Genomic DNA, 25,428 nt, shown 5'->3' with positions numbered 1-25,428 from the left:
ACATGAGATTTCCAGGTGCATTCATACTTGAATATATAAGAGGATACACATTAGCAATTACTGATCACAAACACCACTAAAATTGCAAGCCCTTTTAATTTGAACAGTAACTTTTTTTTTTAAGTTTACACAAAATTCAGATTCAGCAAGATATAGTCACTACATTAGTAACTTAAAACATAAATAGTAATCTTTAACACACTTTAAACATTTAAATAAAACTACTGAGGTCTTGACCTAAATGACCACCAAGATGATCTTAGAGATGCCACTGAGATCAGCTGTTATGTCAGATTTCCACAAGTACAAAAGCAACCCATACTCATTTGAGCACCAAAATTAACCTTCTGTGTACTTTGAAAATACACCCATAAATAAAAAGAACAGCATTGTAAAGTCTAAACATAAGGGACAGAGCTAGAAAGCAAAGAGCAATGTTTTATTATAACTTTCACAATACTGATCCTTAATATCTATAAATCTAGACAGAAACCCTTCACTTAAATGAAGAAACTAAATGTGTACCTGGTCCATTTTGTTGACTGCAACAGCCAACTGCGTCACTCCAAGAGAGCGCACTAATAATCCATGTTCTCGAGTTTGTCCGCCTGTCTCAAACCCTGCCTCAAACTCTCCTCTGCTGGCATCCACAACCAAAATTGCCACATCAGCCTACATTATAAATAAAAAAAAATTAAAAATAAAAAAGTGGTTAAGATGTAGAAAGAATCTGATGTAGAAAGAATCTGGGTAAATCCCTCAAACAATAATATTTCACACAAAACATACTTTACACAGAAGGAATCCTGATGTGCTCCAAACGTAATTGAAATTTCTCAGTCCCATCTGTATCGTACCACTTTGGTGAGATATTACAGCATTATGTCATAAACCAGCACCTCCTGGTTAAACATAGGACAATTGCTGGTTTGGGGAACCTGTCCCCTTCAATCTACCCAGATCTAAACAAAAGCAGCCTATGCTCAGAATCTTTAGAACACAATGTATGAGCACAATGTCCACTTCTCTCTGCTTTGGTCTGTACACTTTCTATGTGAGAAGCTGCAAAAATTACAAACAAATCACCACACTATACAACTGGGACAACCAGTTCTACTGTACTGTTGATTGTATGCTGGATGTGAATGCTTCACAGTCCACTCAACACACTGGAGCATGCCAAAATCACAAGATGGCAAAAGACAAAGTAGCCTATTTTATCACCTAGACAAACCCTCTGCCAAAGCATTAAGAGCAAACAGTCTACAGTACTGCACAAAAGTCAGCATGTAAGCTGGGAAAAACACAGATCTTGCTGTTAGCCTTAAATGCTGCTAATATTTCTGGTCCTTTTCCTGCTTTGGTAAGTAATTGCTAGTTAGACCATCGTCATGTACTAAGTGACGGCAACAGAAGTGAACAACAAAGGTACTGGTGTCAACAGGCAAGTGTAAGACAATTTCAGAGTACTGAGGAGAAAAAGTGATACTTTTCCCTTTTCCTTAAATTATTATGCTTCAGAATTCCAGGAAAAGGAAGACAGTCCTGATTCTGAACGTCCCTGGCTTCATCCTAGGCAGGAAATCCCCACAGCTCAGAGACAGCAGGAGTGTAAGAATGGGAAAAGGATAACTGATGAATTTCCCCAGAGCTGCCAGTCTCAGAAGTGCATTGCAGTGTACTACTCCTTAAAAAAAAAAAAAAAAAAAGACATCCTGCATTTTCTAAATTATAAAAACAGTACCTCAAGGACTTATGGAATGTGTATCAAAGGTCAGATGCTGGTAGGCTTGATAAGACACTGAGCCTACTCTAACAGGCAACAGAAAGTTGCAAAGTTTCAGTGATTCTGTAACAGGCTCCAGAACAGACCAGTCCCTCATCCCCTGAGAGCTGGAACACAGAGATACCAAGCTTCTTTCGGTCAGCCCTGTCTTCTGCTGAATTGATACAATTGCTGGGGGACCTTCAACTCTTCTCTTAATACTTAATACTTAAAACTCTTCTGCTTGTGTTACTTTTCTCCCAAAAAAAAAAAAACAAAAAACAAAAAACCACCTATTTAAACAACAATTGTAAAAAAATAGCACATTTGATTCAATATTTCCCACTGCTCTGAAACCAAAGAGTCACTTTTAATTAAAACTCATAAAATTACTACAATACATATTCCCCCATATAGACGGCTGTATAAACACTACACCATAATTTGCAAACTTCTGACTATTCTGCAGCCTAACCACTGGGTCACAAGGTCTGAATTCTCAACCAGGCTCTGCTTCAGAGCTAAAGCAGAACTTGGGACAAACCAGTCTTCCTATAGTGCAGTTCTCTAGATCATACCAGCAGTATTCATCCAAGTACTCAACAAAGATCTTCAGATATAACCCATATTTCAGACAGTTATGACAGAGGCAAAGCAAAAATCTATACACAGCTTAGCTTTGGAAAAAAAAATTGATTAAAGCTCTACCTTGGAGAATCAATTTTATTATTTAAAGAAGGGTACCTATAAATGAAAAAAAAAAATCACTCATTTTATATCATGTTATTTTATATCACATTATTTTTTCTCCATCTCTAAGGTATTATTTCCACAAATAATAATCTATAGGAGACTGGTAAGTGACATACTTATTCATGTATTATGGTAAATGCCATACTGATTTCAATGGATAGTGTCCAATGCTACTGACTTCACCTACTGTTCCTAAAACAAGTGACATGCAGTCTCTGCAAATATCCTCTTGACAAGATAAATATATTCTATATAAATTTTGTTATCTGTTTTCTCATCCCCTACAAAATACACTGTAAAACAGAAAAATGTGTTTTGCTTGAACTATAAATCCGTTTTCTTTAAGCTCAAAATCACTTAAAATCTTAACATACAATGTGACTTTCACAGAACTACTCATTGAGTAGTCATATATCACATTTGAATAGCTTTCAAAGCTCAAGTGATTTTATCAAACTGCAACTTACTATTAAGTTACTTAAATAAAACCCTCCTCCCAAACATTAGCATCAAAAAAGCAATTACCTTTAATGTTTAACACATTCTTTTTTAAGTTTAGAAAATGCAAAGATAGGTTAATACAATCAATAATTCCATTCCATTCCAGCTGAGATTTTAAAAGAAAAAAATATTTAAGAAGTTACAAATAATACTGATAATGGGGAAAGCATTTGAGACCATTTTTACCTGTGCAGCTCCTGTGATCATATTTGGAATGAAGTCCTTGTGGCCTGGAGCATCCATCAGTGTAATGACTTTAGTTGGTGTTTCAAATTTGGTCATACCCACATCCATTGTTACTCCCCTTAAATAAAACATACATGCAGTGCACCATTAAAACTGCTTTAAAACTTCAAAGATATAAGGTAAGCTATTAAAAACACAACCATGAAATTATTCCTTTCATATCTTTCATTGATTTGGCCTTCACTGTAGGGATACCTGAATGTTGGAAGAGAAGACCTCTAAAGCTGCCATTTAGTAAATCCTGTTGAGAAGAAAAATTCCCAGGATTCCCAGTATTACCATGCACTCTTAGACCATGTCCAAACAAGCACAGCAAAAATATGAAAATTTAACTGCATATTTAAATCATTACAAATTATACTTTTGATATTTAATTCTTCAGAAAAAGGTATCAGAATAAGAGAAACATAGCCGAATTAAAAAAAATAGGTGGTATAGGACTACAAAGATGCAGTTACACTTTTACAAAGTCCACAGTCAGAACTCCTGATTACCAAGGAAGGATCACAACACACTTGGACTCAGTTCCACATCCCACTAACCTCCACATGTTCTGATAGGATCCATCTCACCAAATGTAAATACCTACCATTCACATGTCTGTATCTGGGTTAGTCATCTGCACTGCATCTCCCTTTACAGACAATCAAGACAGACAGGAACTTTCAAGGGACAAAACATCTTGTAGTAGAAGAGACTTCTAGTATGCTACTTCCAATCACCAAAAAATCCCAACAACAAAATAAGTCCCCAAAAATCCCAAACATTTACAGATGAATCCAGAGAGGTTTTTTTTTAATTAAAAAACTCAGAGCAGAGAGAAAATAGAATCAACCAAAATACCAATTCAGAAAACTCACTTCTTCAATATAAAAATGCAATTTTGAATTTCATATTTCAAATTAATAAAGCCTTTTATAAAGCATACAAATATAATTGTTAATTAATTTGTAGATTTTATTTCAAAAGTAATGTAAGTCACATATGATGAACTGACATTTCAATGTTTCATTTATCAGACTAATATTTTCTAACAAATGCTGTTTGAAAAAAGGTAACTCCCATCAAAATGTATTTCTACCTTTCTCTTTCTTCACCAGTTTCATCCAAGACCCATGCATAGGCAAATGAAGCTTTACCAGCCTTTTTAGATTCCTGTTCATATTTGTGCATAGTTCTTTTGTTCACGTTTCCCAAAAGGTAGAGCAAATGACCCATTAAAGTACTTTTGCCTGCATCAACATGTCCTGTGGAAGAAAATAAATATTACAATTATTTTATTCATTTATGCAATTTAGGTAAAGCATAAGAAATATTCTAAACATATAAACATTACATGCGCTGATAATGCTTCTGTAATCCATAAAACTTCGTAATCCTGTGAGACAGAGACACAGGAAGACAGCTTATTATAACAGCCAGGTAGCTTGACAGTCATAGAGCACCTCCAAATTCATGCTAAAAAGAACATGCTGCAAAAATGAAACCAAACCAATCATCTTCTGTATGCTCATCCTCACTGTCCAAGTCAAAGACATCTGAGTGGACTCCCTCTGAAGACTTTATGAAATTCCATTCCCTGAAGTGAGGATAGTTTTGCTTCTATAACACTTCCAGATTTTATCAACGCAGTTTTTAAACTTTATGTTTATCAGAAATGTAATTTAACAGTATTACCTATTACCACCAAATTCAGCAGTTGCTTTCCTCCTTGTCTCTTCTCCAACTCTGCTTTCACATCTATTTGTGGTTTTGCCTTGCTTGACTTTTTTGCTGGAGTGGGTACCATATTCTGCTCTTCTGAAACCTGTGCTACTTGCGGTGAAGGAGTAGATTTTGAGACAGCCTCAAGTACCCCAGAAGCAACACTGATGTCTTCAGGTAACAGTCCTTTCTGAGGTGCATTAATGTGGCCATTTTCCTCAGCAATTGCACTAGGGGAAAAAAAGAAAACACAAATAATGCAAATGGCAAAGAAGACATAGGAACAGGGGAGAGAAATTGAGTTTTCAACTCACTATCATGTAAGCCCCAAGAAGTATGTGATAAGCCCATTACGGTGGAACTGATAAGCAGCTGGATAAAAACTGTACAGATACCAGCTCTGAACATCTTGTCTGAAAAGCTGTCTGTTTACAAAAGCAAGATAAGAAGAAATCTTGTAAAATATATGAAACAGATAAACAGGTTTTCCATAGACCTTCCTTTAACAGGAAGGGAAAGGATAATTATGCAGAACAACCACAGAGCAGGTTTCCTCTGAACAAAGAGCCCAAGTCAACTTTGAAGCACAGATCCTGAAACTGTTTCCACATACAGTACCATTACTACAGTTGAACATAGTAATGTTTTATTCTGAGAACAGCAACATAAAGAGTTGATATGAAGCACATGTGAGCTGCAATTCAAAGTGCAATACTTATACAGAACTATACAGAAGACAAGTTAAGATTTATCAATATTGAAAAAAAATTGTTTCATGCGTCAAACAAGACACCCAGGATTAAAGAGATTTGGATTCTCAAACTCCCTTTTTCTAACACCCTGTTCTCCCACAAATCACCATACTAATCCTAATGGTAAATAATCTCAAACATATTATTTTCTTACTCTCTCTTTTTATCTCCATTTTAAAAATGAAAATATTTTCCTGATTGACACAAGCTTTCTGAGAATGTACAATATTATTCTTTATCTGTCATAACAAAGATGATCACTAAAAACAAACACTAAGTAAGATTTTAAAGACAGTAAGAGCTTTTTTACTGCCTAACAGAGTTGCACAGTGAGGCATTAATGTAAGAAACAAGACAGGAACAGAAGCAGTTATTACAGGTCTGCCAACATTCTATCACAGCAAATGTCAATATACAAACCACTGATTATTCAGAAAATGAAAATTCCTAGAGAACATTATACTTAAAATTTTATCCAAGGGGAAGAAGCTTATGCCCCTGGAAAACTGGAAATCCTTTCAAGTTTAGTACCATCATGCTGCAGACTGCTTTCTCTGGAATAGCTTCACGCAGGCTCTTAAGAGTCAAGCATTTCCACATCCACAGTGATATTTTCACTCTCCACTTTGTTTAGATTAACTAACAATTAGCTACCCAGTTTTAATCTTTTCAACTTCTACAAACCAAGCTATTTGTTTTGGTACTTTAGAATCCCACATTGTGACATCTCAGCTTTTATTTGACATTACTTCCATTTTCTGTCTGTGTAGGAGTATTTGCATTGCATTAGTCCCTTTCAATTACATAGATCTCATGGACCAATACAGCCTAAACATGTTAATCTACTAAAGAAAGCTGTTGAAGAGTTATTATCTAAAAAAATTAAACATTATAAATGTTCAGATCAAATGCAAACTTAGCCTCTCGTTACTTCAATAAGTAACATGGGACATTTTATGGCTCCCCCTTCTTCCCCAAAGTTTCAGAACCCACCCGAGTTATCAGTACTGCAGCAGACTGATTGATTTTGACCCTTTTCATAAGGCCCAAAGCCAAGTTTTTCTCTTGATTGTGAGACCAAAGCAAAAATTCCAACACTCATTTTTTTGGCTACAAAACTCAAGGTCAGGTTCTTGCCTCAAGGCTGAATACCCAGATTTTTTTTCCCAAAACCCAAGGTCAGGTTCTTGCCTCAAGGCTGGATACCTAGGCATGCTTCCCAAATTAGCTAAGCAAACAACCTGTTTTATGCCAGCCATGATGGTTGCAGGGTACAGATAGTACCTGTGCTTCTGTATAATGGATAGACAATTCTGTATAAAGTCTATTTGATATTAAATAAAATATAGATGTAAAAAGTCTATTTCTATTTTTGTATTAAGTCTTTTCTAAAAAGAAGTCATTCTACAAAATATTCTAAACCACTTGTAGGAGAAGGAGAAGCTTTTATCAAACTACTGCCTTGGGTCACACGATCTTGACATTCTAGAATTCACACTACAAAACAAACTGTTCTGTATCACTAACTATCACTCCCATGTTACAGATAGCATTGCAGTTTGACAACCTGAATAACCTTGATAACACTTGATTCTTTAAACCAAAGCAATAGCTGGTCATCATTGCTTTACATGTAGCAATGAAGAAAGTTGATTACTCACAAATCATTCCTCAGGGAAAAAAGTCACTACAACTATTTATGCTTTCTTTTACTGGAAAAGGTAAGTGCATTTATATAAGGCTGAACAGAAGGCTCTGCCTTTAAAATTCCTTAAATAGTACATTAAGTTTTAGCTGAAAACCTACTTTGGAATGACAAAACAATTATTTTTGCCAATGTCTCTGCAGGGAAATTTTACTTCATGAAAACAGACTGGAAAGAATCAAGTTGATAGAGGGTAAATATAAGAGAATTGTGATAACAAAGTTTTCTACATACTGTAATAAGGTAATAAAAATCATCTGAATGATGTCAAGTATACCAAATAACTTTTGTCTCAATCATTTAAGAAAGCCTCATATATTTACAATTAATTTGCATTAGACAACTTTCATCAAGATTAAGACTCTTCCATCTTTTTTCCCTTTCTTCAGACATACCAGTTCAGTCTCCGCATAATATTTAGTATGTTCACATTGAAGTATCAGGACTAGTGCCAATATGTAAAGGTCACACTGAAATGCAAATATGGTCTTTTACATTGGTATCAAGTTTTCTTCCTTGAAAGTCTAATATTTGAAGTTCTGGAGAAAACTATTTGTATAAGAAGTCAAGACAGCCTTTACAGCTGGCAATAGTTTTCTCTCCTTTTCAGTGTATACATTTCTTCCCAAACCAAATTTTCAAAAGTAAAAAAAAAATTAAAAGGCCCTTATTTAGATGAAGATGTGAGTCACAAACATAAATCTCCTATTTTTCTATAGCTTTCCAAAATATATTTCCAAAATATATATCAAACATTGTCATATCAGCCTATTAACAGACAAGAAGGTATTTTCATAGAGAGGTTATTTGCAAGCTTCTAAATTTTTTTTCATTAAACTAGGTAATGATTCTTTTTGTAATCCCAGATGTTAAGATCTTCCTGCAGGCCAAAACCTACATCTGTAAGAATTCCCCAAAGCAGGATGGATTTTGTGTGGTAGAATTTCAAACTAATTACAGCATCTGAAAGAACCATGGTTATTGCCAGAGACCATAAGTATGCCTTCATTTCTATGTAGCTTTTATTGCAACCACTACTGCTTAAGGATGCCAAATAGCTTTTATTTTGGGTAGTGCAAAGAAAAAGTGCTAGATACAAATAAATTAGTGAAATAAAGCTCCATCCATCATTAGGCCTTGCTACTTTCTCAAGGGTACAGTATTTGTACAGTCAGTACACTGCTAGAGTTTAAAAGTTTACTATGTTTTGGAAACCTGGAAACAACTTGTACCACAATAAACCTAGACTTGCTATTTCAGAAAAGAAACATCAGAATGGAGAGAGCATATGATCTACTTACAGAGTACCCCTAATAACACAATTCAGCTTTTTACTGACCAGTGTCAGGGAAAGGGAAAGCAAGTTTATTGCTAGGTACCTAAGCAGGAAAGCATGCAGATTAAATTTCAGTCTTATGGAAGTACATGAAAAGAAATGACAACAGCAACAGTAAGACCATGACAGTTATGCTTCATGGCAACCAAATGAGTAGTTTATTAAAAGCTTGATAACGGCTCAGAAAAATGCTAAAGAGCTCAATTTCTGACAGTCAAACAAAAATTAATGACACTGGAAATGCTCTTCAGCTAGCCTCTTCCCACGACATTTTATAAAATTGTTGAATTGATAACTCCTGTCAGAAGGCAGTACTAGAGTGTCACTAGTGCAGGCAGTTGAGAATATAACCAAGTCAACTGCACTAGAAAGCATCTTCAGTAGCAAAGTTCCAGCTTGGTCTGAGCCATGACAACCTACCATATGAAGAAAAATTTATATTGAAGGAAGGCCACTTCCTAAACCATTGCTTGAATCATTTTGAGAAGTTGATGGAACTACCAAAAGTAGTCTCAGTTTGCCAACCACTGCTGTCTGGTAACATGGAGCCATTGACTGATTATGTAACTCAACTTCTTTGAAAGGCCAGAACTTACGTTGAACTTATATTATGAACTTTGCATGCATGCTGAGATGATGTACTCAAGGAAGCTTGAACATCAGCAATTCAGGTACAAATATCAAAACAGCCTATCACAGGTCTTTTGGAAATCAGCAGACAAACCAAAGCCTGGTAAAGACCAACATTTAGTCAAAATTAAAACTGCCAGGCCAGAAATTTCTTATGCTGTCTTACATAACAGTAAACCAAATAAAATGTTATGGTCACATTACTGTTTTCTGGGAAATAATAAATACAACATATGTTGTTATAAGACATGTTAGAAGGCATTCAAACTCCCACAAATATTGAAAGGTTCACACCACCACACATTCAAAGAGGAACCTGAAAGCTCATCTGCTCAATATTAACTCTTCAGAATTTAGCTTTTAAACATTATTTTCAATCTTCTAGTCTCAATGCTGGGTGAGTTATTTTTACACAACTGACTCTTTTGGAGTACTTACAGTCATTACAGAAACGTCTACATTTATTTCCCCTTTCAAAATTATTAATTACAAAATATTGGTCAGACTAGTTAAAATAATCAAACCTCTTTTGGTCACAGGTTCTTCTGGCTTCCTTTATTACTTAACAGAAAGAAAAAGCCCAGTAAACAGTTTTGCTAGAGCATCAGTTTACCAGCAAACTCCATTTTCTGTAGAAAATTCCACTAATATCTATCAACAAAGGCAATCAATGCTCAAAGCAATTAATGATTTCTAATAATCCATCAATTTCAAATAAGATTCACTAATTAATATGAGGTTATACCTCAAAACAAGACTGAATCATAGACTGAATAGTTAGTCAAAGAATGGGGGTTTTTGCTAATGCAAGCCTGCTGCTTTTAAAAACATGTCCAAAAATTACCTTTAAGATCCCATATAGGTAACAACAAAAACTAGTTCATATGTACTATACAATTGCCTTCTAATGCTATCTGCACCATCCAAATACTTTGGAGTAAAAGTAGGGGGCACAGCTAAGAGATATTTTAGAATCCATTTAGAATGCTTTGAATAATTTATACTAGTGCTTTTGGTCAGTGACATAAACTATATACTTTAAAAAACTATATAATTATAAACACCCTGAAGTAAATTAATAATGAAACAAGAACATAAAGAACTTATAAAAAGGGTCAAAGGAACAGGTGTTAATAAACACAGATTCTTTCTGTGCCTTAACAGGTTATCCTTACCTTGCCATTAATCCAGAAGGTAAATGCAGAGGAAGAAAACCAACCCTAATACTCATTGAACTGAGGTGGAGGTTCATGTTTTGTTTTTCATGTTTAGAAACAGATGATTCTCTGCTTCTATAAAGTCAATGTCATAGGCCTTGCCTCCACAGCAGTCTGTTAGACAAAAGGAGGCCCTCATCAGACACCTTGAAGAAGGGGTCTTTAAGACATGCAGGTAACCTTACCATTTAAATTGTATCTTCTTCTATATTCATTGATTGGCTGTGCTCCAAATCTCATGCTCTTTTACAAATCATTCCACTTTTTACCTATTACTCCCACTTAAAGCTAAATACCTAATGTATATCCAATTTCTACAGTAAAAAGAAGTTTGTTTTCAATTAGTATTTCAGCAGTATCACTAAGTGAGATGAATTAAAAAACATCTTCACAATCACAGAATGACAGAATAGTTTAGGTTGGAAGGGGCTTTTAAAGGTCATGTAGTCCAGCCCCCCTGCAATGAGCAGGGACATCTTCAGCTATATTAGGTTGCTAAGAGCCTGGTCCAGTCTGATTTTGAATGTTTCCACAGGTGGGGCATCCACCACCTATTTGGGGAATCTGTTCCAGTGTTTTAACACCCTCACTGTAAATAACTTCCTTACATACGATCTAGACTCTCTTGCAGTCTAAAACCATTACGTCCTTTGTTCTGTCAGAACAAGCCCTCCTAAAATGTCTGTCCCCATCTTTCTTATACATCCCCTTTTGGTACTGGAAAGCTACAATGAGGTCACTCCAAAGCATTCTCTTCTTCAGGTTGAGCAACCTCAGCTTTCTCATGCTGTCTTCACAGGAGAGACACTTCATCCCTCTAATAATCTTGGTGGCCTCCTCAAGACCCACTCCAAAAGGTCCATGTCTTTTCTATGCTGAAAACCCCAGAATTGAATACAGCACTCCAGATGGGGTCTCACAAGAGCAATATTAAGGATTTATCTAGAGGATTTACCCACAGGTCCTGATGGCTTAATCTTACTTTAGTCTACAGATGAGGAAGCAGTCATCTTATCTGCTCCCTGTGGAGCAGGCACACATGCTCAGTAAGTATCAGAGATACAAAATTCTGTATTTGCTCTTTTTTAGAAAGAAACATTTTAAATAGCCATTATTACAGATTAAAAAAAAAAGTGAATCACAACTACATAAAATGAGCTAACAGACCTTCTTCACTCACTTAATATTCCTTTCTTTTTCTAAACTTCTCTACAAATTAAATTACTACACAGAAGTCCCCATGAAAAACTCCAACTTCTAAGAAGTTGAATAAGAACATAAGAGATGAAGGTGCCTGGAACTTCATGAGTCCAGCTGTCAAACCCAGAGTCACTGATTAGTAGACAGCAAATGGAAGAAAAAATTACACTTAATTTATATATGTCAAATCTCAAACAGTAGAGACAAAATATTTTGGAAGTCCCAGCAATTTTTCATTTGGAGCTTATTGCATCTAACAAGACTGGATGAAGGTGATGTCTTTTAGCAATGACATTCAGCAGCATAAATGAAAAATGACATCAGTTTCACACCTTGCATTAAATGTGCTTAGGTAGATGAAACTGCTTGCTTTCCACTCAGTTATCAAACATGCACAAGATACTGAAAGATAAAGACTATGTTCCCCTCTCACTCCCAAAAATGCTTTCCAGAACAGAAGTAAAAACACTGCAGGATGAGCTTGGGATGGTGGCATTTACACTTGAGAATTTTTTGACCTCAGGATGAACTATGGGATTTCTTGCCCCAGATTAGATAGCTCTTTTAAGACTGGGTTCAAAAACAGAGTAAGGGTAAGAAAAATACATTAATGATTCTTAATAAAAATAGACAAAACCTAGCCATAGAACACTACACAATGATATTTCACGGACCATATTCCCAACATACATGGCCTGTCCTTATATATTTCTTTAACTATTCACTGCTTGCTATTGCTGTAGGTAGACTCTGATTCAGATGTCTGTCTTCTTGCTCTCATGAGACATCCCCCTCAACAGTTCCAAGTCAGGATAAAATTAGAACCACTCTAATTTAGCTATAGCACAAGTAGGACCAAAGTCTACAACAGTTGTACCCTGGACACCTGTTAAAGTTAATAAAAGCTGCAGAGGAAGGCATGGTTTAGCCATAAGTGATTGTTTTCCCCATCAACTATTCTTAAATACATTACTTCCTTTGAAGAACAAGCAATTACAGTTAAGATATATTGATTTCATAATTCCACTTAGAGAACTAAATTTAAAGTAAACGAACACCAAGAAAGTTCAGTATTCTATGAAGCGGATGTTTAAATAATCTGACTACCTGATATCTCTATGCACTATTCATAGTGAAAGGATTTGTTAAACTCAAAACGTGAGGTACCATCTTTTGAAAGTAATTCTGAGTCAAACAAGAAGCTGAGATGGTTAGTTCTGAAGAGTGACACTAAAACTGCTGTAAAAAATAGAAAAAATAATAAGAAAACTTGCTACAGGTGCATCAGTCTGAAAGAAGAGCTGCTGATGTACCTTGATGTATGAGTGCTTGGCTTACCATGGAACTTCAAATCCCATAGACTGTTTCTTTCCAGACACTGTCATTTTGGTAATTTTTGGCACAATTTCAGATTCCATTCTGGCTGACTGGAAGTCCCTTGTTTTTCCTAGTAATAGACAAAAAGTAAGTTTGAACTTAAGGTTGTGACTAACACGTGTTAAATATGAAGTTAACAAGTCCCATTGCTTCTCTCCAACCCAACAATACCAGTCCTTCATGACCAACTCTCACATTTCAGTGTCTTATGTGAATATATTACATAATTAATGAAAATAATGCGTAGTTAGATCTATTGTGAAAATCTAGCCTCTATCTCCAAGCATTCACATGACACCTACACTACACAACAGCTTTACTAGAAGCAGCTCTGCAGGATGCCAGAATCATTTCATGCATGAGATAAAGAAATAGTTTGCAGCTGCTCATTAGATTATTGGATTAATTTTTCTTCAGAGTTTTTCTTTTGCCTTAACATTTGCTAACATTGTAAAACAAAAAAATATGTCCAACTCAGACAATTCTAGCAGCAGCACTATGTGTAGCTATGTGTGGGCTGCAAGGCCTTCCCTGAAACCTGAAAACAGACTTGTCTCCTACTGAATTACAGTCAAGAAGCCAAGCAAAGCTAGCTAATTTCAAGATTATTTAGAAATAATTACCAGAACTGAGTAACTTAATTACTTAAAAGTATTAACTTTTACCATAATTTAAATGAAAACACAATAAAAGTTTATTCTTAATTCTGTGAAACTACTTGCACAACTAATAGCACTACAGTGTTATTAGTTTATTGTCAAGCTGTAAAAAAAAGATAAATTATTTACTCTGCAGAGGAAGGGTTTACATAAAAGAAGTAAACTAGTAAAACAGTTTCTTTACACAGTTCCCTTGTTATTATTTCAGGATCCCTTCCTCCTTCAAGGAAAAAAACTTCCTGCATTACAGCATTTGTGACAACTGCTGCACATTGTGTTGTGAAGGATGTTACACACATGACAAAGCAGAACAGCAACCTAAATTCAGAATTAAGCTGCAATTGTAAAATACAGTTTACCTACAAGTGTATCTGAAAACTAGAAAAACGCCACTACTCTTCCAGTATTGGACCAATTTGAATACTCAAGAGTCAGGTGAATACCAAGTTACTCTTTCAAGTATTTTAGATACATTACATTAGGATGAACTATTGGAGCCATTTGGCCATACTCATTTATGTTAATGCTGCACTTCCTTCTAAAGCACAACGGTTACACCTTTCAACCACAAGATCAAATTGGTTTGCAGGTTACATAAATGATTGCGGTCAAGGCTGGTGAAGATTTCAGGCAAGGAAGCAGAACACCACAGACATGTCTACAACAGCAAACGAAAACAGTAAACAATCACAATATAGATGGAGACAACCTTATTTATCTGATAACTTGGTCTTCATCTCCTTTATCTGCCTTATCTGCTGATATTAATTTTATTTATATGCCACCTGCAGCTCTCTGCAAGACAGTCTTGTGTGTGGTTTATGAATAGTTGCATACAAATAAGAAACAAAATTAAGAGAAATAAACGCAACAGAAAGCATGGCTTTAAAGAATCTCAAATCATGTAACTAACAAATATAAATATTCAGAATATAAAATTCTCACTGGACAGGGACTATTAGTTAAGCATAAAGATTGTGTTTCATCTTTGAACTCTTAAATAGATGGCTTACAGCATTTTTTTAATAAGGAAACACTTCAGTTACAGTAAAAATTACATTACTTTTGTTGCCAAATTGATATGATATTTTCTGCATCAATTCCAACAATTTTCAAGCACACATCATTTTCAACTAACATGTAAACATGAATGCTTTACATGTCATTTGAAAGCTGAATTCTCAGAAAATACCATGTTTGAAATCTGGCTACAAGGAACTGATAATTACAAATAACACAATTAAATTGAAATGAGACTAGTTGAAAGAAAGACAAAAATTAGTATTATGTAACTTGAAAATAACTTACAATCTATTAGTCTGAAAGCCAAAGGTTTTACAAAACACACCTCTACTAAATTCCAAAATTAAGCTTTACTCTGTACAAATAATGCTGCAGTGTTTGACACAGACTCGAAGTTACATTGTACAAGGAGACTTAACACATTCAACAAATGAAATATTTGAGACAGAAAAAAAACCTTAAAATTAGAATTTAGGAAACACTACAAGTTGAAAGAAGATACAAAACTAATATCACAAAGAACAAGAGAAAGTAAAATAAAAGTCCATTAAAGCTGACCATTTGGGTAGTTCTTTATTTATGGATACTTTAGCTTTAGAAGTAACAATAACAATAATAAATAATTATATGAATAAATAAATACTAAAGCATAGGTGGAGCAAGGAAGTAGACTGCAATCATACAAAGACAAATCAAACCATAGGAATAATCCAAGAATGGCAACATTCAAACAGATGAAAAGGCAAGGCAAGAATTATTAGTAACACTACTGATAGAAGCATCAAATACAACTTTCAGCCTCCAATATTTTTATAACCAAGTACAATAAAATCAAGCAGAACATTTGAGATAAAGACCAAGTCTGTCTTTTATGCATTGCAGGCGCCATTAAAGATTAATAATTATGGCTTCATTACAAAGGACAGAAGGCTGGGAAAGGAGTATACTTTACTATCTAATCTATAGGGAACCGGAGAAAACTGCATGATAAATTCTTATCTGCTATAGCAGGCAAAGCAAAAGCTATTTGGCACTTAACAGATTGCATGCAAATCCTTAAATTGAACCTTGGAACTAAAAGGAAGTCAATGCACAAAGCTGATACAATTCTTAAAACACTTCTTAATCTATAAGCAGGGTACCCTGTAGCAGCTGAAGGGTACTACAAACCCAGAAAAAACATACAAACAGTAATCCCAATCTGATTAGGACAAGAGCAGCTGTGGAAAATCAGATTATGAAGGGAAAGGATTAGAAGGACATAAAGATTTTTACCAAGAAGGCCTTGATAAAGTCCTTCATACCTACTGCCATTTGGACATTCTCGAACACATGCCTAGGTAATTCAAAGGCAATACGTTTCCTAAATCAAGAGATAGATAAAATAAAAACAGATATGTCTTTCACAAACTCCAAAAGAAGTCCCAATACCTCATTACATTTCACTACTTCAAGCATTGCAATGAAATAAATATAAATTTTCTTGTATCCTTACATGTAAATGCACTAATTGATATAACACTAGGAAAATGTAAACATCTCCCTTCCACAGAAACACATAGTATACATTTATAAATCATAAAAATTAAAATTGAAAATAAAAAAGTAAAATCTTAAAGGCTCATCAGCATGATAATTCTCACAATTCAGAATGTTCAGAACCCTAAACTTCTAGCCTATTTTAAGCAAAGTAGCTTCCAGAGAGGTATTTGGTACTTAGACTGCATAGACATCAGAGTACCCAGACTAAAGCACACTGTAGCTACAAGTCAAACACTATTACAAAACTAAAAGTGTACTGATGAACCATGTCTCAGTATTAAACTGAGATCAGCCTAACACCAAAGGGGACAGGCCTGCACAGCCATTACTCCAATACAACTGGAGTGCATGATACCTTGACAAAGTTCTCTTCTATATTTCTTGGCTGTGTTTTTACCTTTCTTGTGACTGCCAGTTGGTTTTCTGACTTAACAGACCCAAAAAATCTGTTAAGGCTTATTCAAAAAGTATTATAAATGACAGCTGATATAACTCCAAAACTGTTAGCAACACAAACCCAAAATCTGATGACAAAATGAACTGTGTCTGACGTGCAGTCTGATAAATCGATGATGATGATTATGACACAGACAAATACATATGCAGGAAGGAAGTAAAACATTGGGACAATCTTTAAAAATTAACAGTCTCTCTAGATGTTCAGGATGGAATAGTAGAAGTACATAGATTTAGCCAACCACTTCCCTTTACTGTGAGCAAATCCCCCTGAATTTCTTTTCTAAAACTGGTTGTAAGCAGTACCTGTAGAAGATCTGTACAAAGAAATCAAAATATTACTCTGGCTAAATTATCAAACATAACAGGCCTGATAAGTCCTTTTTTTCAATTTTGATTCATATATATACTTAACACTGAAAGCAACAAGAAGATAAAAATTAATCTTGTCTCTAATTCTGTTGGAGCTATGGAAGGTTTCAGTAAATGGGAGAGTTGATTGACAGTCTAGTCTGTTCCTAGGTAGTTTAGAGGTAAATGAAAAGAGGAATCTGTTAAACAGCCACTCTCTCAAGAAAGACACGTTGATACTAAATGGATATCGGCGTATTTGGAGAAATGCACACTAGCACTGGGTATTTAAATCCATACTGACTGCTCAGGTGACCATATCTCTCCAACAGCAGAAACAAAATGCCACTGCTTTCAATTCCTATACACAGAAGCTTCTCCTCCCAAGTAGTCTTTCACCCATCAAACTGTAAATTGGTACTGAAACTCCACACTCAATGAGCCCATTGCACAGAGAAGCCCGTTTCTGAAAAGATGAACCAGAACATTTCACGTGCCTGAATTCAGCTTGAACAACAAAGACAAATGTCAACCCAGGCATGTCTTAAGCCTATGCTTTTTCAGATGGCAATCCCATTTAAATAAATCAATGTCTACTCACAAAACAACTACTGTTATAGAAGCACAGGCAAAGGATCACACCTTCAAGGGAATTATGTTCCAATTAACTGTAGGCAGCTTGCAGTTAGTTTTTCAGTTGCATGCTTTTGATATTTGTATTGGTTATACTGATCCTTCTCTTTTCAAAATTGGATGTGCACTTTAAGGCAGCTACATACAATTTCAATTTTGAATAGGGCTGAGGATCTTACATTTAACTGACACTTAGTAGACAGAATAAAGTTAAGTAACTTTAACAGGTCCTCCTAATGCTGTCTAAACCAGCACTGCAATGAAAAAAAACACACATGCAATACCATGCTTTCTAATCTAGAAGGTACAGTTTGCATGCTTTCCTCTGCTACAGACTTTCTATATAACCACAAACAAGTCACTTACACCTCTGTCTGCTGATTATACAGCAATAGTCACCAATTACATAAAAGAAAACGGGGCACCATGTCATGAGCTCGGTGCACATGCCATGAGAGGACACAGCTCTGTCTGAAAAGCAGAATTAATAACCAAGGTTCCTCTCAAGATAATACACTTCCCTTCCTATATGCTCTGCTATGATTTTAAACTAATTTTAAGACCCTGTAACTGTGAAAATATTTCAAATATGGACTACACAGGAGTGAGTCAACCAAATGTAGACACCCACAAGATTACACAGAATTTCATGCTCGGAACCATGTATCACCTGTTTGCCCACATATATCTGGGTTTATATTAATATCTAATAATAAATCCATCTTGTCACATAACCCACCTAAAAAACTTCAAACTGTTTATATTTTTCTATTTATGCCACAAACCTCATGAGCTTTAAGCCTTTAAATATTTTTTTTAAATTTGCCTTAAAAACAGTAATTTTATTTTTATCTCTTCAAATGTCACGATACATGGGAAAAAATAACATAAATTATCAAAATTTGTCAAATTAGAGAGATGCTACTGAAAATAATTTGTTTTGGTTTCATAATTAAACTGAATTATTTCACACTCATTAATTCTACAAAATGCTGTAGGATATAGTGGTAACTTGCAGTTTAGTTAAGTATGCACTGGGATGCAGTACGCTATCATCAGTGGCATTGGTACTATTAGTATTTATCAGTACTAATAAATACTATTAGTATTTATCAATATATCACAACTCTGAGAACAATATCAGAAGTCCAAGACTCTCAACAATGTACCATCAGTACATAATATTACTATGGAACTCAGGACATCCTAGATTTCCTAAATTTAGACAGCTTCCTAACCTATAAAACATTCTGCCTGCATATAATTTGCTGTGCATTATCCCTATAGGTCATCAATTAAATGTCTTTTGATGCAACAGCAGTGACAAAGTCTGCATGTGTGAGAACTTCAGCTTACAGAATTCTTTCCATATACAAACATTAGTACTTAAATTAAACTGGTTCAAAATAGCCACTTTTAGAAAACCGTATGACATTGTGCTACTGTGAATCACAATATACAAGAGGATGCTACTGAACATCTATAGCACTTCCAAAAACAATGCAACAGTCCAAAATAATAGAAAAGATAACTTGCTAAGTCACCACCCAGTGATAAGACACAGCCATTCTAAAGATATTACTGAAAACAATTCTCCAAACAAGAACACTGAACTTTTTCTTTTTAAAAGAAAGGTTATTTCCTAATAGAAACCACAGTCAGGGCTTTCCAGGTAACTTGGTCTCATTGTTATAACTATTACCTCCTCTGCAAAGTTTCAGAGGGTGAATATGATTTTTTTTTTTTTTTCATGAACTGGGAGTAGGCATTTTCACTGAAAAATGCTGAAAATAAAAATGTTCACTTGCACCTAACTACAAGAAATTTTTTGGTTTGTTCTTAAGGTTTGATACAATAAGAGGGAAGAGAGATATGGCAAGTCTTGAGTGGTGATATTCCTGAGTCTCTCCATCATGGACCAGTTTTCTGGGATCCACACCACACAAACAGCACAACTTGCTATCCCAAGACTGAAGTTCCAGAAACAGTTTGCTTCACTACATGCAGCTGCAACACTGGGTGTGCAGCAGACACAGTCAGAGGGGCTGGCAGCCTGCTACAGCCAGCTGGCATTCCTCATCTCTCTGACTTTCCTTTCAATGTTTGCAGCTTTCAGCAAGTTGACATCTCTAGTCCAAAAACTAATTTGTTCAAGTGAGGCTCCTGCCTGGAGCTAACTTTTTTTTTTTACTTCCAAACAGGGAGAACAAACAAACTGGAAGATAAAAGATAAAACAGAAGGTTTTAAAAATGGCACCAAAGGAAGGTATTATTTGCATAAACTAAATCCTTCAAGTGATCTTTCCACATTCTGAAAACCCACTTGATTTTGCCTTAGCAAACAGTTTGCACATGCTCTTATGGCTTAAGTTTTAAAAATGAAATCCCTGGAACACTTCATCAACATTCATACATAGTATGTAGCTGCTACAACTGTTTTTGTCCAGGCTGGACACAACTGTGTCACCTAAACTCAAATTCTACTTCTCCTCTGGTCCCTATACTTTCCTACCACAGCAATAAATTGGAGGCATAAATTTGTCCTGGATAAATCATAAAAACAAACAAAACTGGAGGGCAAGAGAAGAAAACCATATAGTGAGAACTGGCAAGCAGCAAGACACAGACAGATTATCAAGAACAGATGAAGACTAGAAGAATAAAAACCAGTCAGTCAGAGAAGATGAAATAGAGTGATAGAGTGACCATGGGAAAAAAAAAAGGTAGTATTAGTGAACAACCTAACTTGGGGAAAAACTGTGTATAAGGAGAAGGAGAAAGTAAAAGGCCACATACTCAATGACAAGTTACATGCAGAGCTAAACATGAACAAAGGAAGCACCAAATGAGCAGAACTGAAAGCAAATGCAAAGTATGTCTGGAAAAGAGCAAACATAGAAAATAATAATGGCCAACTATTGGAAAAATAGGTAGGAAACTGGGAATGGCTAGATAAGGAGTTTAAAAGTATGAAGTAGAAAAAATGCAACTGCAATAAAAAATGTGGAATTACATGAGGAAATAAATACTGTGTTGAGGGCACAAAGACAAATTCAACAAAAAAACTGAACACAACTGAGTAAGTCAGAGGATTAGAAGGACACAGACACAGATGTTAGATCAGGTTGAAGTGGATGGTGAGGAATGTGTTAAAAGAAGGCAACAACACATTTTCTTTCCTGTCTGAAACATAGCCAAAATTTCTAGAGTCTCACCATGTCTCTTGCCATTAATACTACCTCCCCAAATGAAGCCAAATAATACAGAACCCAGCAGTCAATAATAGCTGCATTCCCTTGCTCTTCTCACCTGAAACATCTTCCTGTGAGAATTTTCTGACATCAGGACTTATTTAATTTACACACAGTCAAGCCTGCAAGCAGCACAAAATTAATGTTACCTATTAAAATTATTTTTTCCAAGTGACTCCTTACTGCAATCATTCCATCGAATGATGTACATTTTATTTAGAATATCTAATGTTGCCAGAAACACATCTCAGAGAACAGTGTATAAGTATATTTTTATATAAAAGATTTTACTCATGTCTATTACAACTGGGAGCTTTCAGTATTTTCACAACTTACACTTGTATGTCTCAATATTTGGATGCTTAAATCAACATTCCAATTTTTATGAAATTATGTTTAATCAACACATGACAGCAAAGAAATGCACAGACCAGTTCTCTATGTAGACCATTGGTACAGTCCTTCCAGAAACATGGATAATTAGTGTGGTTTGAATTCATGGTTCATCTGCTAGGGGAGAGACAGGCACTGATGCTACAGCAAAACTCTTCAGATTTCCAGTTTCACTAAGCCAACACCTCCCCTGTAAAAGAGCGGAGATCTCCTGTACAGAAAGGCAGACTGGGGGGTGGTGCGTGTTTTCCTTTCAAGAGTACCCAAACATCAGCTGTCTCCTTTTGATGTTTCCGACACTTAAAGGTCCAATAGGAACTCAACTATCAAAACAGCAACTTTCTCATCCACCAAGTTTTTCAAAATTATGTCCCTGTGATATTTCTCATACCTACTGCTTATAGTTCAATGGACTAAAATTCAGTCCTTCACATGACCGTAACTCAGCACAACTCATCCTGTAACTACTGAAACCTAATTTGTGGGAGGTGTATTGCTCTGCACTCTAGCAATGCCAGTGATACCCATTCTCAATCTGTAACTGAAGCTACAATCTCCTGTAAAAATAATTTATTAGATATTTGTAATTGCTCTGTAACAGCACCTTTACTGTTCCCCAGATACACAACCATAAGTCGTTGGTGGTGTTTTCTAACTCAACGAATTTTTCTTAAATGACTGTGAATTGTCTTTCACTGAGATTTACAAAAAACTCAATCTGATATTTCTGAAGTGCAACTTCCTACCATAAATGGTCATGTAAAGAGCAGAGTCAGCACTATGGGCAGGATAACCCCAAAAATATATCCCCTTCAGCCAGTAACTTAATTGAACAGGACACAGAGTCCATGCAAATTACCAGAATTTCTGTTAAACCTTGGCCCAAAATGAGTATGTAAAACTGAAAGTACAGTATGTACATTCTATTACAATTATATCAAATTTCCAAAAATAACAAATAGCAATTTCAGGTTTAATTCATAACTAATGTTATAATTCCAGAGGATGGTGCTATTTGCACATCACTCAGGTAATTAAGAAACATCATACCCTTCACATGTTGATATTATTTATGCAAGTACATTCCTGTTGATTGTACTGAAGAAGTGCAAGGCATTTTACAAAAGGAAAGCTTTCCTGATCCACAACTTTTATTTCTGCAATAAAACTACTTCAGTATGAAAGAGAAGTTTAAGAACAGTGAACATGAAAAACATAGAACCAAACTGACAGTATTTAAAGAGTAAAATCATCTTACATTTCTTCAACTTTTCCACAACTATTCTACAAATTTTCTCCAGAAGCTTAATGAGGCAGCCTTTTAAAGTTGCAGAAGAAAATGTATTTACTAGGCCTACACAACTGTTTAAGCTACAAATATTTCTAGCATTTTTAAGTTCCAAAAAAATGCAAAAATTTTGTGTGGTGAGAACTTCTAGGCAGGACTAGCTAAAGCCTTATTTAAATTTTGGTTGTCTGAATTCTCAACCCTCTCACTCTGCTGGTGACATTACAATCACACTAGATCCTTTCCATGACTTCAGGGATGGCAATGCAGACAGCATAAGGCGATGCCACAGCACGAGGCACATTTCAGAGGGGAAGACTGGTGGCTTCAGAAGGCCAAAAGTTTAATCACATATCAAAATTTTTTTCACTTACTGAAAAAAGCAGTTCAGGGTCTTATGCAAGATGTGATTTTAAAGAAGAAAGTGTTCAACAGGTTGAGTATAGGTTAAATGAAAAAAAAACAAAAAAGATCCAGCAATTACTCATAATACCGTGTACACACAAACACTGTAAATTGAAATGCAAATTCATTCAATAAAAAAAAACTAGGAGTTGTTCGTGAGTACAAGGGAGAAACTCACTGACACTGACTTTTGCACTTCTCCTTGCAAGGTTATGGTACTCAAGCAGCAAATTCTCAGAGACGTCCCCTTTCAGTTTGTGGGGCTTTTTCCCTTAAAAAGACAAAATAATAGACATATTGTACTTACATATTTTACAAAAAGTCAGCCAAATACCCTCATTTTGAAAGCTTTACCTATAATAAAGATAAAGGAAGAGACAGTATTTACTAGAGCTTCATTAAAGGTAAAGAGAAGAGGAGGTACAGGATTGCCAGCAGAAATGGAACTGAATAGATCGAACTCTGTGGAACTGTTCCACTCTGTGGACCAGTTTGTATTTCATGGGGTTTTGCTTTGCTTTGATGAAACTGACTTTTTGATCATCCTTGCCATGCCCACCCACCTCCTACCCAACATAGATGGAGACATCTTCCCAAGCTGGTAGTCAGGGTACTTCTCAGGGATGTGGTAAAACTAAGTAAAAAGTCTTTACTACAATTGACAGAAATTGTAATTATATGGGTATCCCCCATACCACAGCAAACATTCAGACTCATGTTTTGGGGGACTTTTTCTTCTACTTAGGCAAGAGACAACCTTCCTGCTAAAAAGCATTTCACTGCAACTACTAACCAGCTTTGGGTTTGAACCTCAGTTCAAAACCATCTTTGTGTTCAGTATTTGTTCATATAAAGAACTCAAGCAAACATAAGTTGCATTTTTGCTACAAATACTTAAATGCTTCTTGAATTCCACAGTCCACAGCCATAGTGGAGATTTGAACTCAAGAAGAATTGCTTCAGGGCATTGTGCTGCTTTCACTAAGAAAGAAAACTGCTACAGAGGAAAGAGATACTAAGGAACAAAGATGAATAAAGTTCCAGAACCTTTTCTTCTGAAACATAAATAATATTCTAAATAGTCATAATATAAAAAAATGTAGCAAATAGTATTACAGTTCCCTATATTGAAAACTACAATTAGATACAAGAACACACAAAAAAAAAAATCATTGCCAACAAAAAAACCTCTCTCCAATACAGTGAAAACAAGTGTGTTATTTTAAATCCCAAAATAAAAATCATTAAAAGGTATTGCTTTGATCAAATAAATTAGACACAGTCATTTTCCTAACTGTCAAAAAAATAATGTTTAGTGTTTGAGTTTCTTGATCAGGAGCAATTTTAATAAATTGAGGAAACTGAAAAGGAAAAAGCTGACAGTATTAACCAGAATGGAAGTAATGATGCTGGAAGGCAGGCTCCAGTGAAGATAAACCCAGTAAAACACAAGACTGACATTCTAACAAACTTGCCTTCAGAAACAGTTGTGTTCTATGCAAGGCTGCTAGCTCAGAGAACCCAAGAATAAGAAATTAAATAGGACCTAATATTTGCGGTCACTTTTTAAAGCAACCTAGCAGAACAGGGCCTGCCCATATGTCCCCAAGAAAATGGGAATTTTTTTCAGAGCAGGTATCTGTAGCAGTGCACAGAGAGACTTTACATCAGGTAAATATCTAACAACTGTAAATAGCTTACATTAACTAATAATACACATGAATAATGGAAAGGTACCTCTGACAGGTGACATGTGCCAATACCGAACTAGCAGACCTAGGAGCTGATAGACTCCTAATTACCAGAGATATAATCAAATACAATAGAGTAGGAGATATGGTATTTGCAGTTTTACAAAACAGAGTAGCTCAAAGGCACTGTAAATTGAAACTCCTAGCTCTTTTGCTATTGCAACTAACCTATTATCCAAAATTTCTTATTCTAACTAATCTGTTAATATCCAAAACTTAGGCAGCTACTGAAAATGTATAACCTTGTAAAAAGTTAAAAAATAGATTAACTTCATACATCTAAAAGCCATTTGAACAATTACTTAAAAGCTAAATGTTAAATGTTTGAATTTATACCATTCAGAAAGAGTGAATGTTAAGAAACAAGAAATCAGAAACAAAAGGAATTAAAATACATTGATCTTTGCACATGTGAATTAGGTTACTTAAACACTGCACACAATCTGTTCAAAGGAAATAATCTGAGTGAACATACACCCTTTGACAGTGC

The 25,428-nt window shown here is 35.3% G+C and overlaps 1 protein-coding gene across 1 annotated transcript in view; it reads right to left on the bottom strand.

The window, feature by feature from the left end:
• HBS1L (HBS1 like translational GTPase) overlaps window positions 1–25,428 on the bottom strand; it is a 59,234-nt gene that overhangs the window by 11,786 nt on the left and 22,020 nt on the right. The window contains exons 5-9 of the mRNA XM_021540654.3: window positions 13,148–13,256; window positions 4,943–5,199; window positions 4,347–4,512; window positions 3,206–3,323; window positions 526–672 (exon numbers count right to left, since the gene is read on the bottom strand). Coding sequence (XP_021396329.2) covers window positions 526–672; window positions 3,206–3,323; window positions 4,347–4,512; window positions 4,943–5,199; window positions 13,148–13,256 — 797 coding nt within the window. The remainder of the gene's footprint in view (window positions 1–525; window positions 673–3,205; window positions 3,324–4,346; window positions 4,513–4,942; window positions 5,200–13,147; window positions 13,257–25,428) is intronic.

The sequence above is a fragment of the Lonchura striata genome, chromosome 3 (assembly GCF_046129695.1).
Source record: "Lonchura striata isolate bLonStr1 chromosome 3, bLonStr1.mat, whole genome shotgun sequence".
Taxonomy (NCBI): domain Eukaryota; kingdom Metazoa; phylum Chordata; class Aves; order Passeriformes; family Estrildidae; genus Lonchura; species Lonchura striata.
This window is presented reverse-complemented; position numbering and strand designations above follow the sequence as displayed.